Raw genomic sequence first — 15,678 nt, 5'->3', positions numbered from 1 at the left:
AAAAATGATAGTTACCTCATCATCTTCATTTAATGTCCTTCATTTTAAAAGCACTTATCATGAAAAGCATTTCCTGATTGGAACTGCTAGTGCTAACAAGAGAAAAACCACTACACACTCACATGAAAATGTTACAATACTTGCATATCAGGTATGCCATGACAGTAGGCAAATAAGGCTGCCACAAGCTTATAATAATTGATTTTTTTTTCTAGCAGCAGTTGCTGGAACTGCAAAACATAACTTGCAAATTCTATAAAACATATGAAGTAGTGTTCAAGAGATTGAAAAACCCGAGTACCGCGTAACTGGCCACATTCATCCTCCTTAATATGAATTTACAGTACCAGGGTATTTCATTCACAATCTAGCAGATAATTAATCGCATTACAACTCATGAGTGGATGCAGTTACCTACCATTACATTAATTTGTACCAAATTGGACCTTTTAAACCTACCTTTGCTTTGTTGCCATGGCCAGCACCCTGGAACTCTAGCAGTCCGTAGGCATCCGTTGCCAGAGAGACCGTGTGGCTCTTGGAATTCCAGAGGAGGGCGCCGGAAGAGGCTCGCAGGTGCGACGTCTGGGTGAGCTGGCGGTGGAAGGCGAGGCTGCGCCCGCATCCGCATCTGTGAGGAATGCAGAGGACAGGGAGGGGGAAGAAGCAGATGGAGAGGGGCAATTAAGTGATGATGCGGAGAATACTTGATGAAGCTAAAAATCAGAACTTGAATACGTGGTGTCCTTCTAACGTTTATATCAACAAACGCACAAGTCCAGTAGAACCTGTGGTTGAATACCACAAACCTGTTTCCAGATGGTAGAAATCCTGCGATGCTTCAAAAAAAAAAAAAAAAAAAGACCAAATGCAATTTCTTAAGAAATAAACAAATACAACAATTACATATACCAAGAATTAAAAACAAGAGTTCTATAAACACTACTTGATGATCTGAGAGTATATGTCCTTTAAACTATCTTACAGCTGACATTGCATGTTATTATGAAAGAACATCATTTCACCCCCAAAATTTTAATTAGTCTTCTCGTATTAATAGTAATTTTTTTTTCTTCAAGCTGTAGCCTGGCCTTGTCAGACAAGAAAGTCATTACATCAAATTAAATGACCCATAGCTACAGATCTCCGTGGTACCACACATGAAGACTTAAATTACCAAGAATGTTTGCCAAGAAACCATCATTGTCAGAATTGGCACACCTTTGCAGAAATGATGTAATATTTTTGAGATGGCATGTCGGCCTGTTTGTGATTTTAATTGACTCCTTAATCTCTACGAAGGTGAGGCTGCAGCGGAAATGCCTGTCATCTTCACTAAATAACTTAGGTAAGAAAAGAAAATATGGCAGAGTATTCTATAATAATAGCTTGACAAGAGTAAGTTGCACGCTCTACTTCTTATGAGGGAGGGGGAGAGGGGGGAGTGGCAAGGGAGGGGGTCGGAGTTAATGTTAAATGCTAAGTGAATCTTCAGGTACAAATTTCCAAATATTCAGAGGTATACTTCCTCTTCAGGGCTGATCTTGCATGGCACATTTAATCAATGTTCAAACTTGAAATCTATTGTATATCATGACCATGTTTACAACCATAAAGAACTCACAGAGTTGTTAAAGGCTTTCAATACAAAAGTACAGATTATAATGATAAAAAGCATGAATTTCAGACACAAATCTTTTGCAGATTTTAATCTGTTAGTCATTACCCTCACTGATGATTGTACAGTTGGTTCGTGTACATAACAACAAAGTACCGGTATGCAATATTTTGAGATGTATTCAATTACCACTTTCAAAACTAACAACTGAAAATGCCACTGGCAAGGTACACAAACATGTTGCAGACAATACCCAGAGTACACATACTGAAAATATCATAAACAACATTCATTTGAGAAGCAATGCCAGAGTAGAAATGGTTTGAAACAAGTCACAAGCACAAAGTCATGCATGATAAAAGTATGCCATAATTGAAGGAAATAATCTCAACCGGAATGAGGCTAACGGCACCGGCAGTTGTAAAATGTGGAATACACGGATGACTACTGTACATGAGTGGACTAGCTCAAATATGCTGTGGTTGTTGTTGAATGCTTTGCCATGAAGAGATTTTTAAAGAAAATAATGATGCCTATCAAAACAACAAGAAGGATGGAATTATCCTGCATGATTGCCCAATGTGTAATCCAATCCCTACAAATGTCTGAAATCCTAACAGACTTTTGATACAATCAACCAGGAATGAGGTTTACACAGGCAAAGGGTGGAATCTATTTGTGCGATGAATACAAATAAAACCTCTGCAACAAATGTCTGCAATGATAAACATGGGTTGCAATGAAGGAAGAATATTGTGTGGGCAAAGTAAAATACCTAGAACTATACAAGTTCTTTGAAAAAAAAAAACATGACTCATTGTACCCTGAATCATAAAAAACATAGGATGATTTGAAGGTAGTATTTTAAAGATGTACTGTAATGCTTACAGCATGTACAATGGACATGTAGCTGACAGAATTTGTTATATCACAAAATGCTGTAATAGCAATGATTCTTTGTGCTTGCATAAAACAGCATATGAAGTCAAACAAATGCTACATGAATGTTTATTCCATTTAATATCCATGAATAAACAAATCCTTGCGAACTTTTATAGAAATTCTGCGAAGATACAAGCTACACCGTATGTAACTTGCCATGCGGTGTCCAGGTCATTGCGTTTGTGGGACACACCCAAAGAAATGTTTGCTCTACTTAGCATGACATCCTTCTTGCTGATCAAGATGACATGTAATTTTCATGTCCTCCAACAAACATTCTCATTAAATCACTTCCTTTGGCTGATGTTGACATGTCCCTTCTGCTTTCACAGATCCATCCCTCAACAAAATGCTTTGTTTTGCTTTTAATTGTTAGTCATAACATTTCAATTTTAGCTCAAACGTATGTACACACCATAATCCGTTGCATTATACACATGTAGGCACTCACAAGATTCATCACAATAACAATCTATTTTTGGTGAAGATACCCTCAGGGATATTGAACATCAAATAAAAGAAACAGTCAACAGAGTTTTGAGATATGGAAAATTAAACATGCAACAGCATCTCCAACTATATCTGGGTTATGAAGCATGCATGATCTTATCAACTCGGTGAGGAGTTATGAATATTAATGATGAGAAATAAGAATACTCTACAGAAAAAAAAAGACTCTGGAGACAACAGCCAGAAATGGTCATGGACAACAACAAAATGCACAGTAAAGGAATGGAAGAGAAAGACCCTCCTCTGTCTATATCAAGTACACAGTGGTTTTATAAAACTGCTCTGGGAAACTTGAGTCCATAATACCAAACAGCAGAGGTTTCATCATGATAATGGTGTTAGCTCTTTAATCTAAAGGAGTATGAAACTCAAATATGGATGCATGTATGTGGTTTGAATAAATGCAGCAATATTAGTAGAATCCAGCAGAGAAACCTAATGAAAATCAGGAAATCTGTTCAAAATGTTACGAGTTGTTAAAGTTTCTGAGCCGCCACTGCTAAATGAGCTGATAACAACATTTTGTGACAAATCCCACTTTCCAACTGCACACGATGGTCTCAGCACTGGAGGAGTTAATCGAAACAAGCTGGATACTTCCATCCGAAATAATCAGATAGTTTCACAAAGCACGAAAACCTTTGCGACAGCAGTTTGTGCTTACAGCTTTCAACAGCATCAGCCAAACCTTCTCATCTACACAATACAAGTTACAAGGCTTTCAATTCAACTTACTCCTTGATCTGTCCACAGGGGGGAAAATGGAACAAGGAGACGTCAAGAAAACAGGGCCTGGAATAAAGTCAAGGAATCCCCTTTTCTGTGTATAGTGCTTGCTACATTGCTGTCTTCAGTTATTACTGATGTTGAGTACAATGCAAGCTAGCCACACACTGACCTCTTCAATTTCTGGTGATGCATAAATGAGAATACCCAAAGTCACTCGCAAGTATTACGTTGTTGACATGTCATCACCACAAGCTATCAAGTTGCAGTATGTTTCATTGTTGCTTCGCCATCAAATGACAGGGTCAATCATAATAAAAACAAGAAATATGCATACAGGTAAAGGAAAAGAAAGAAGAAAAGAATAAACAAGGGAAACATGACAGGGCTTAAAAACCTCTTCGAAAAGGTCTTCAGGGAGATAGACCCGGTTCAGGGAGGGGCAGGAGTTTTTTTTTTTCTTTTTTTTTTTTTTTTTTGGATCGATGCTATCAACAAAGAGTGAGGAGCTGGCAGAGATACAAGGCCCCCTTAAGGGACATGGAAAGGGGTGTTTTTTGATAATCAGCCAGCCAGAGATACCCTGCGACTCAATTACCATGATCCGTGATGTTCCCCTTAACAATAGGCGGAATGAGTAACCTGGATACTCTTAGTCTATGCACCCACAGACCCCACCTTTGACGACCCTTGAGCTGCAATTGAGCCGTCCGTCGTCAGGTGAAGAAAAGGCACTAACAGGGCGAGAGGTAGGAGGTCGGCATTTGTTTTCATTTAGTTCGTAAATGATGTGTACAGTTATGCAATCTTTGAGTATCTACATCTACTGGGAAGAAATGGTTGTCTATAATCATACTCAGCCATGATTTCTATTTCTTTATTCAAATTGATGGCAATTTTACAAAATATCAAAGATACTTGTATAATGAGAATTCTTCTTTTGTATAACCATTTGCATTTTCCTGCAACTTTAAGCATCTTTTTTTTTCACCTACTAGCAAATAATGAAGAGTTGGATTTACACAATGTAGTTCAAGTTGACTGGGGAAGTTTTGAAAACCACACTGAACCTAACAACTGGGTCTTAAATAAAGACTAGGTCCAGCAATGTGATTCACATGATTCAAATGATTCAAATTTTCACTGTAATAAAGTGATTCCATTCCAATTTAGTTAAGAACATAGAGGGAAAAATGTGCCATTGACTCCTAACCATTTGACATTTACATTCTACCAATATCTTTCAAAACATATTATTTTTGACCATGTGAAAGTTGGTAGCTTACCTATCATGGCATCACATGAAGATCTATTGCAGGTACTGTGACACTGACTCTTCTTTAATTGTGCAGTACTTATGGTCAGTAATATATCACATGTCATTCTTTTTTTTAGGTGGGGGGTCATTTTTGTAAAGGATTTCCCTTCCTCTATCTTGGATGACTTCCAAAAAATGCCAAATCTGAATCATGGCTCAGTTATTATTCAAATAGCTCTTTAACTTTCTTTGTGAAGGAAAATCTGCCTTTGCTGTCACCTAATCGTGTCTGTTTCATCAATATGTCTTTATTATACTTCTAAAACTTTCAGCAAAAGTGCTGAACTGAAGTTCTATCTTTCATCAAAAAGATTTGTGAAATGAATTTTTATCGCACATTTAAAAGGGTCATGTAAATGAATTTTTAATTCACCTTGAAAGATTCGTCATATATCTTATTGTTTGTTTTTTTTATTTCATGAACACAATTTTCACTGCATCTTAAACACTTTCTGGAACAGAATTTGTATAATTCACTGTGAGCCCCGAAAAATGACACCAATGCTGTAAGGCCTGTAAATTTAATGTGCACCTCAGTGGAACCCACCTTTCATTGGGATTGCATTGTCTTACATTGTTTTTGGATATCTCAGTCATTTCAAAATTGATTTTCATCATGTAAAATTTGAATTCCTCTTAGAATTGAATGCTTTTAAAGCATATTTCATACAGTGGTTTCCAAGTATCTCACAAAAAAAAAAGATTAAAAGCTGAATCCTCATCTCAACCAATACTATGCCATCCCTAAAAGCTGTCTAAAATGTGTTTTCACTGCACTTTTTGACACAAATATCAAGAGACGCCAGATGACTTGGTTTTGAGTAGCACTTGATTCCACTGACATGGCAATATTGACTATTAAAGTTAGCCATCAATCTATCAGCCAAGACATAGCCATATGACCAAGGAGTGGCACGCGACTATAAAAGCCTTGTGACTGTGTGACAACACATCACATCCTGCTGAACAGGTAGCTGCTGTTGTCTTCACGTTACCATTTGAACTCATCATCAATCGTGACGCAGGGATAAACTGTTGCTAAAGGGCACTTTCTCCCAACTTTATGATCCAATTTTACCTTCAAGCTTGACGTCACAAGGACAGGGATGAAGCAGACACAAGCAGCACAGCAGTTTAAAAATAGCCGTTTAAAATCTTAACATGCTGAGATATCCTATTCACCCAAGCACATAGCATTCAAGAGTGCTGTTCAACAGTTTGATATTAAATGATGTGTTTGAGTAAGCAATAGCAGAAAAAAAAACAATCAAACTTGATGAAGCATTAAGTATTGTATCTCTTTATACAGACTGTACAGCTATTCTTTATTAGCCTGCTACATAAAGACTTTCACAAAAAAAGAAGAAAATCGTCATCATGTGCAAAATGTTCTTAATCTACATTCAAGTTGTCAAACTTCAGGTGATCTAGGCCCTGTTTTATCAAGATAAAATTGATTTTAAATTTCCTTACCACACAGGCTGCCGCAGATTTACCATAGAAATCAACTTTATAATCAATTTTAACTCTTCATAAAACAAGGCCCATATCACTTTTGATATAATATGAAATTATCAAATTTCAGTTTCACCACCATAACTACAAGAACATGTCAAAAATAAGTCGCAATGTCACATCTGTTTTGTCACAGAATGCATCACTGTCAGTAAAATATTATCCTCTTGCTGTTTCCTGATAACATTAACATACTCGATGCACATCTGGATCATTTTGTTGCGGTCATAGCATTGTTTTAGATCTCTACACGATGTGAAGCACAGCCAGTCTAGAGTAAACTTTCAATATCTCAATAAATATGGTTTGGAAAGCTGACCTAATTTGCCCTTCACAAAAAAAAAAAAAAAAAAAAAAAAAAACTGAAGAAGAATACAGCACAACTAAAGCAAGGACTGAATTACTCCCACGAATCTCTGGTAGGGACGAAGCTGAACCCGGTCGCTAAGGCTGCCTGTGTGGTAATCAGCCATGTTTTCTGTTGCCGTTCTCTGGTCATTCAATTCTTCAATAACACTGGAGACTGCCTCGCGGCCCCCATGGCAATCCCAAAATTAGGTGAGGACTGCGTCAAATTAGATCGTCGCTCCATCTTGCCCCCTTGAGCTACAACTTGGTCAAAGAAGCACGCCTCTCATACAGGCACTCAATGTTTCATGCACAGCATGTTGAAATATATATGTTCTTAAAAAGTTGTCATTTAATTAGAATTTACCTAAGATAGTATAAACGTGCAAACCCAAAAGTACTTTCTGCAATATATCTTTGCTGCATATATCCTCATTTCTGCGAAAAAATTAGAATTGCATTCCCTAGATGTTTGGCAGAGAAGAATAGCTCAGACATCTTTCTTTTCTTCCCTTTTATTTTCCTCCGGATATTTTGAGGCATATTCCAGGTGGTTGCAAGAGTATCAGTTACCTCATATCATTTTCAGGCAAATATTTCATTATGACCTGACATCGTACAATGTGATAGGTTCAGTATTCAAGTCCTCATTCTGAAGGAAAATGAACCTATTTGTATTCAAGAGCATCCGTGTCGCCGACAGAGGAGAACGGCCGTCTGGTCTGCGGTAAGTGAACGCTCTCACTCGATGACGTCAAACCGGAAGAAAAGAAGAATACCATCTTTTCTTTGTGTGTGAGTGTGGCTGCGTACCTCACATTGCACCTTCAACTTCATTTCTACCTTTGATTATTTGGTGGCCACCCTGGTGGCTGTGAATAATCTAGTTCTGCATCTTCGATGTAAAGCATTCTAGGGTTTCCATCAACCATCTTTCAAGTCTCCGTCTCAAGCTGTAACCTATATGACACAGTATATCTCTAGTTACCACTAGACAGACACATCTCTCATAGCCTACACTTGTAAAGAAATACTATTATCATACTTTCAGAACTGCACAGTCGATGTAAACAGTCCAGCAAAATGATGCCCATTTTTTACTATAAATTAATTTCACACCTTTTTTACCCTAAACCCAACCCAAATTTCTTTCTCTTCCTCCTTCCTCTTATTACCTTTTTTCCTCCTTTATTACTATTTGCTTCCCTTCTTCATCTTCTGCCACTTTTTTCCTCCTCAAACTCCTCCCTCTCTTCCTCCTCCTTCTTTTTCTCGTTCTTTCCCATCATTATCTTCCTCTTCTAATTTTGAGAGGGTTTGAGAGGGTTTAGAGGGCATGCTAAATGCAGAAACCTTCCACCACCCAGGCCTCTGGGCATCTCTCTCAGAAATATGCTCCACTATCAGCCATTTTGTAACTCATCTTCACCTATATTCTTTACCAGAAATATGCCTTATATCACCATAATCATTACTGTAGAGCTGGATACATTATTCTAGGATGAAGGTAGTTGGAAATAGCATAGCTTGCCCCCAAAAGGGAGAAAATATAGACTATGAGTGTAGATCTACAAGGAAAGTGTAGGTGGTGCTCATTTTTTTCAATAAACCAAGCAAAGCATAAAACTCAAAGAAGAGTGAAGGTGCAAAAAAAAAAAGAAAGAAATGACAGACACTGTCAAAATACCAGAGATATTGGTCATAATCACATGTATGCAAAGGTAATGAGGTGATGATGTAAACATTCTCTTGCCCATTAATGATTCATGAAATATTTCATCAATTATATAGTAGCCTTTGACTCCTGCCATTTGAAAAGTCACGATTGCAAAATATTTTAATGTAAATGCAACATTTTTGTTTTCTTGATTCTGTTAGAAAGGGAAAGTTTAGTAAAGATTTGCGTGTTTAAACAAATGTAGGATCTGTATTAAAAGATAATGGCATCATATCCTCACCCAATTTGCATCAGCAAATATGAAAACTAACACTGTTGCAGGTAAACTTTAAGATATTGCCCTTTCCTTTTTAGTGTGATTCACTCTACTCATTAAAGCTAAATCCAGCACTGAGCAGAGTTTTACTTTAAAGAGACTGCCCAGAACAGTTGCATCACAAAAGTTGGCACTGAAGGGCACAGTACATGAGCTTTAATCACCCGAGACTCACGTTAACCGCTAGTACGTAGACAGTTGCACTGACGAACACACCCCGTTTTATCTCTTCCATCTCCGCTATCTATTTTAATTCGTGCACCTTGGCAAACAAAGTGAAGTGCTGTAACGAGACAACTCTTGTTAAGGTAAAAGGAAAAGGGTAGAATCACTTCATTTATCTCTTCCTGGTAACAAGGTATTCTCTGCAGCGTTCATCCCATCATTCCACGGTCCTGGGACCTGAGTTCAGTTTAAAACTGAACATGCAGTATATGACTCATCTCTACTGCTTAACTGTTGCATGGTTATGTTTGATACGCTCAAAGCAGTCTTTGACATTTGCTCTCTACCTATACTTCTGAGCACAAAGTTTTCTCTGAACAGACACTGAACTGCACTGTCATCTTTAATTTAAAACAAAATTGAACGCCAAGCAGACGAATGAAGATTCCCTTCCCCCAATGCAAACACATGCATGGTATGTCTGAGAGAACAATTTACTTGCAGCTGAATTTCTAAATAACATTTAACTTGCCAAGTGTACATGCCATTTTTAGGCACCAAATTTTGGCATGAAACAGTGCTCCCTGCTCCTGGCTTCAAGTCAAAAGCGAATCTCGGCTGCCAGCACACGCGGGACAGCGTTTCAAATCAGCATTGGGGAGCACCGGTGATCCGAGGGAATGGGAGGGAAGAGTGTCTAAATATAGCAACTTTTTAAATGGTTTCAATGCTAATTGCTACACAGAAACGTCTTCAGCTCACATGCGAAGACAGATGACAAATGCAGCATCTAGCTAATGTGGATGTCGCTACCTAGCGATGACACACAACATCAAGGACTCATCCTAACTGATTTACATGCCTCTAGTCTAATACAGGCCTATAAAACCAAACTGTGCTAGCAATCCCTGAAACAAATTCCTTGCTATGTTTCTTTCTTTTCTACCTTTTTTTTTAAAGTAAAGGGACACATCTCAATGAAATGACATGTAACTAACAATGTGCTTAGTTACCTTTTCAGTAGTACATTTTATTTTATAATTTTTTCAGAAGCAAACAAACAAGGGCCTCTTGAAGTATGGCACAAAAATGCATTGCTTTTCCTTGAGGCTAAAATCATTGTTTATGTGACGGTGACATGAATTACTGTACAAGCTTCTTAGTTCTGAGGATTTTTTTTTCTCCTGGCGAAATGAAAAATGCTGGCCCAAGTTACTGCTACTACTGAAATGCTTTAAGTGACAAAATGTATTCATTCTTTTCAAGACAAGTAAAATGCAGAGTCACAAGAAAAGCAAACTGTTTTGTGCTGGTGCTGAACACAAGCATTGCATAGAGAGCATGCCAGTCAGAGCAGGGATTTCACTGAAGGGGAAGTAGTCATAAGAATGGAGATCAGGTATTGGGAAAGCCTACATTAAGTGCTATATATTAGATATTATCATTATCAAAATTATTATTATCATCATTATTCCAGATTGATTACTTTTTTTTTCACTCTGAAAAGCCATAAACTATGAATGCCAAATTGCCAACCTAAGACTAATATTCATCAGCTCCCATATCACATGATGCAAATGAGACAGAAATATAAAATGACTAAAACGTCAGTATCAACAGCGCACTGTTCAGGAACTCCCTCCCCTCCCCCCCCCCCCTTAAACTGTTCCTCCCCTAAGTAGGAGACAGAAAACCATCTTTTTTTTTCTTAATTCTGGTGCCCAATGCTGATTATGTGAAAAGGGCAGAACACCCAGGAAAGATGTTCAACAGTTGGTAGATGGAGAGCTGCAATAGCAACAGCTATGCATAGCACCAACAAAAAAGTAGTCAGCAAGAGAGCTACATTATTTCTAATCAATTCTCCAGGCCCCATTACCATGATGGCATGATAATCCTTGAGTCAACCTTTTATTCTGAGAGGAGAGTATGATTCATTCACCCAGAGCCCAGATCGAAAAAAAAAAAAAAAAAAAAAACATTATCTGGAGATATCGCCATAATTTGGGGGAGGAGCAGAATCGGTGTGGCGTCAAAGGGCGCTCGAGTTTCAGAAGAGATGAAGTTTTCGTAATCTGGCTCATTGCTTTTCGAGGGTCTTATGTTTGTTGTTGTTGTTGTGTGTTTTTTTCATCTGCTCAAGGAAAACCCAGAAGCCATGATGTGCAATTCGTCTTGAGCAACGTCCTGGAAATTGTCCTCACGGAGCAGCTGTGAAATCGGGCGATGATGTACAGCGATGAGTAAGCCCATGGAAAGCATCACAAATCTCTGAGAAGGTTATATGCACACTCTCAGCTCTTCCTTTCTGTCTGTGCGTGTGTGTGTGTGTGTGTGTGTGTGTGTGTGTGTATATGTATGTGTGTGTGTGTGTGAGTGTGCTCGTGTTGTGAAAACTGATCTCTACTCACAACTCCTCCACTAATCCCTCCCACATTTGTATAATCATTCAGCTCGTAGGCCATCGACCCTGCGCCACGGAAAACAAAAGCGTTTTCCAAGAAAAGCAGTAATTTTGCATTCCTTTGTTTTCACTACTTGGGGTGAAAATGATCTTGTCTCTTTAAAGAGCTCACACTTCTAAATATTTTGTCCTGTTAGTACTCCCTACAGTCATCAACCCAACCTGCATCAGCCACATAGGAAATACGAATTACAGGGGGGAAAAAGGGGGACTTTCTCTCTGACACTATTTTCTGTTCATTACTAATGCCTCCACTCTTGACGATGAATCCCAATATTACAAAAATGTTGATCACATATTTTTCACTCATCATTTCATACAAAGGGCTGGAGATGAAACAGGGATATAATGCACAGGCCATCCGGTACCTGGCACCTAGCAACAAGTCAACAAAACACAGACCAGTCATGCTGCCAGTGGCTGGACATCGGGAAGTAATCCCAACAGCTCCCTTGAGCCCTTCATTTTGATAGCTCAAAAAGTCTCTTACCTACTTGCGGCTCTCAATTCTGCTTTCATTCAAAACAGGCTACTGAGTATTCTCGGTCTCCCCCCACCCCCCCCCCCCCCCGACCCCCCCCCCCCCACCCCCCACCGCCCCATGAATTTCCCTGTCAGCAAAACTTGCAGCATGTAATTGCAGAAAATTCAACTGTCTACAGATTTTTTTTTTTTAAAAAGGTCGGTTAAAGAAAGAATGCATTTATTTTCCCTGGAATATTTAATGATCCTTTCCTTTTTAGCATGTGATACCCATTTTAACAAAGAGGTCAGCTTTGCATTTACAATGTATGCCGGAAACCTATCCAAGACAAGCTGGAAAATACAAACTTCACAGATGGTGCACCCTTCAATCTATCTAGCTGCCGGTCTTTCATGTGGGATCAGAGCATGTATCCAACATAGATTGGCCAGAGTCCCCGAAATGTCTTAGAGGCTAACTCTCGTCCAACGGTACTCATCTATCAACTTTGACAGAAAGAGAGCAGAGCAGAAAATCTACTGTTACATTTGAGATGGAAAAAATAGACACTGGGATTAATTCTTCTCTTGCATTAGAAGAGAGAAAATGAGATGTGTGGGACAGAACATTTTCAGCCATCTCCACGCACTGAAGCTGTAAGTTGTACATTGTATGGTATTCTCAAATGCGACAGAGGATTCAATCACAGGTGGTTAATATTCTATTATGTTCATATCAGTTCCATGACATTTGTTCCTGCTACAATTGCTCCCATGAAAATTCTGCACACTAAGCCAAACATAAATTCTGCCCACAAACATAACCCAAACTCTAATCCTCATTCCCACATCAAACTAAACCTACAACCCTATCACAACTGTAACCCTAACCCTAAGTGCTTGGAGAAAATAACATAAGAGGAATTGTTGCAGGGGCAAATGTTGTGTCACTGTTCATATCATAAGTCATCTATGTGATATTCATGAGTTGGTAGAAGCATAAAATGTTTTATCTTTCTACTTGAAACAACAATCAACGACTGATATCTTCTTTGGATCGTTGACCTCAATCTTTAACAATGATATCCTTTATACAGGCATTGCCATGTTACAGAATAAAACAAAAATATATTAAGTCATATATAACTTTTGAGGAAACAAAAAAATATGCAATACTCATGGATATGAAGTCATACTTAGAAGCTAAAGAAACCTTCTCCCTGCCCTGAGCTCAGTGACCCAAATTACTGAATTACTGCACGGCGTGAGCAAGTGGGACTTCTCCAGAAGGGATGCCAAATGTGTCATGTTATTTAAGTATGCGCTACTGACATAATTTGCCAATTCATCACTCTTCATGAGCATGATCGTATCCGTCACCTGTCCCACCTCGAGCATCGTGGCAGTTCTTATCAGCAAGCAGGAGGAGACGGACCCATTTTCTTTCAACCATGATGGACAGAGGGAGTGATTCGATCCATAACCTACATCAACACCCTGCTGCTGTTTACCTGGACAGTCCTCCTGACAGACGTTTACAGCATCTTCTTTTTTTTTATTCAAAAGCATATCAACGACAGAAACGAGGGATGTAAAGCTCTGTGCGTGAGATGAATGCAAAAACATATCATACCAGATAACGAGGCTCTGAAAGAAGTTACACCGCAGCTGAAGTAGTTTGTTGTTGATTTACTGGCAAATTATGTAATAGTCTGGAATTAAAAAGCCTTGACTGGCATGACATTCATGTAAAAGATCATTCCATCACTTGGCTGATTATATATTCCAATTTGGGTGTGTATCACACTAAATTTTAATGTTGACACGCTCTTCATAATACCCTTTTTTCTAACTAATAAATTTATCAAAATTGACCTATTTCTGGATGTTGCTTTATCCGGCAAAGCTCCATAAAAGTTCCAGGGACGCCATACATGTACAGTAAAACCCTCCATGACAGATTTGGAGACAAGGACCTTTTAACACATTGTCAAATTGGTCTATTCTTTGCTGTATAGAACTCCCCTTGCATTATGGCCTAATAGAGAGTCTTGGCTTGCTGTTTGCTGGGCGGCAGGTAGACCCGAGGCTGTGATGCAGGGCTCTAGTTCGTGGTTTGGACCCGCTCCAGATGGAAGACGAGCATATTACTCATGATTCAACTTATATCACAGGCCACAGTCAACCTTTTTCTCTTCTTCCTTTTCCCTCTCTCTCCCCAGATTCCGTGCCACGCGTGGGCCACGAGAGGGGTACAGGAGGGGTCTCCCCTTCCCCTACCCTCACATCACACTGTATTACTTGTACAATGTATGACAAAACCTGCCCACATCTCCCTAGATGCAACCTGTTTGTACGACAAACATGTATGCTCTTAAAGCAGGCCTTGTTTCAGCAACTTGTTGTACAGTGACGGGTTTTCATTTGGAAATTCTTCTCAGCCACAGTGACATGTAGAGGTATTATCATTATCATTAGTAGCAGTTGCAGTAATAGTGGAATGGTGGCAGCAGCAAAAGTAGTAGCATCAGTAGTAGATGTAGAAGTAGTAGTCAAAGTATCATTGTTATCATTATTATTATTATCATTTTTATTATTATTATTATTAGTAGTAGTAGTAGTAGTAGTAGCAGTACAGTAGTAGTAGTAGTAGTAGTAGCAGTACAGTAGTAGTAGTAGTAGCAGTACAGTAGTAGTAGTAGTAGTAGTAGTAGTAGTAGTAGTAGTTGTAGTAGTACAGTAGTAGTAGTAGTAGTAGTAGTAGTAGTAGTAGTAGTAGTAGTAGTAGTAGAAGTCATAGTAGCTAATGTTACATTCAAACAATGAAAGCATAAATATAAGTGGATATGGCTTGTAGTACATTTGTATTGTATATCAAGGAAGAACTGTCATACCACTTCTGATGGCCAAGAGGAAATAATAAGAGCAGTAGCCATAGTCGCAACAGTAGCAGTCAGTAGCAAAAGCACCTTTCAAAACCAGAATAGAGAAATACTTGCAATTTGTTTGAAGGACAATCGGACTCTACTACAGGGATATCAGCAAAGAGAGAGAGAGAGAGAGAATGAAAGTAATGAACTTTAAGGGGGAGTAAAATACCATCACGATTTCCTGTCAAAACAGTACATAGTATATTTAACGTGTACTATGCCTTGTACTTAATGATCTCAAGAAGTAATAAAACAGGTAGAGTTTTCCATGAAGGTGACACGACATTTTCTCCTGCGACAATCACTCCAGTCTTATTTTCTCCATGAGCTTAGGGTTAGGGTTGGGGTTGTGATAGGGTTTTAGGCTTCTTTTGATAGGGTTAGGGTTATACTTGTGGATAGAACCGTCCATTTTATGTGTGAAGATTTTCCAATGATTTTCTTTAAGAACAAAAAAGTGGAGTTTAAAGGTCTTACATCAATAGCTTGAAAGTGTCTTCAAGCAAATCCTCTCCATTTACACCCGAAATGACTTAGAGCTGCACCAAATGAAATTAATTCACTTCCTACATCAGTCTCAAGACAAAAAATTTTCTTCAGCCATAATTACTTCACTTGTTTTGCCCACCACAGATGTGCCAGTCTGACTGTGTGCACTTCCGCAGAAATTTCTGGTCATACAGACA

The 15,678-nt window shown here is 38.6% G+C and overlaps 1 protein-coding gene across 1 annotated transcript in view; it reads right to left on the bottom strand.

Annotated features, from left to right (window-relative positions):
- Window positions 1-15,678, bottom strand: part of LOC139720362 (transient receptor potential cation channel subfamily M member 3-like) — an 81,554-nt gene that overhangs the window by 46,832 nt on the left and 19,044 nt on the right. Inside the window, 1 exon segment of the mRNA XM_071631729.1 lies at window positions 460-631. Within this exon segment, the coding sequence (XP_071487830.1) occupies window positions 460-631 (172 nt within the window).

This window comes from Diadema antillarum, unplaced genomic scaffold (assembly GCF_040938485.1).
Source record: "Diadema antillarum isolate AM-2024a unplaced genomic scaffold, OU_Dant_1.0 scf00000127, whole genome shotgun sequence".
In the NCBI taxonomy this organism is placed as follows: domain Eukaryota; kingdom Metazoa; phylum Echinodermata; class Echinoidea; order Diadematoida; family Diadematidae; genus Diadema; species Diadema antillarum.
Note: the sequence above shows the minus strand (reverse complement) of the source record. Positions and strands in the feature narration are given on the sequence as shown.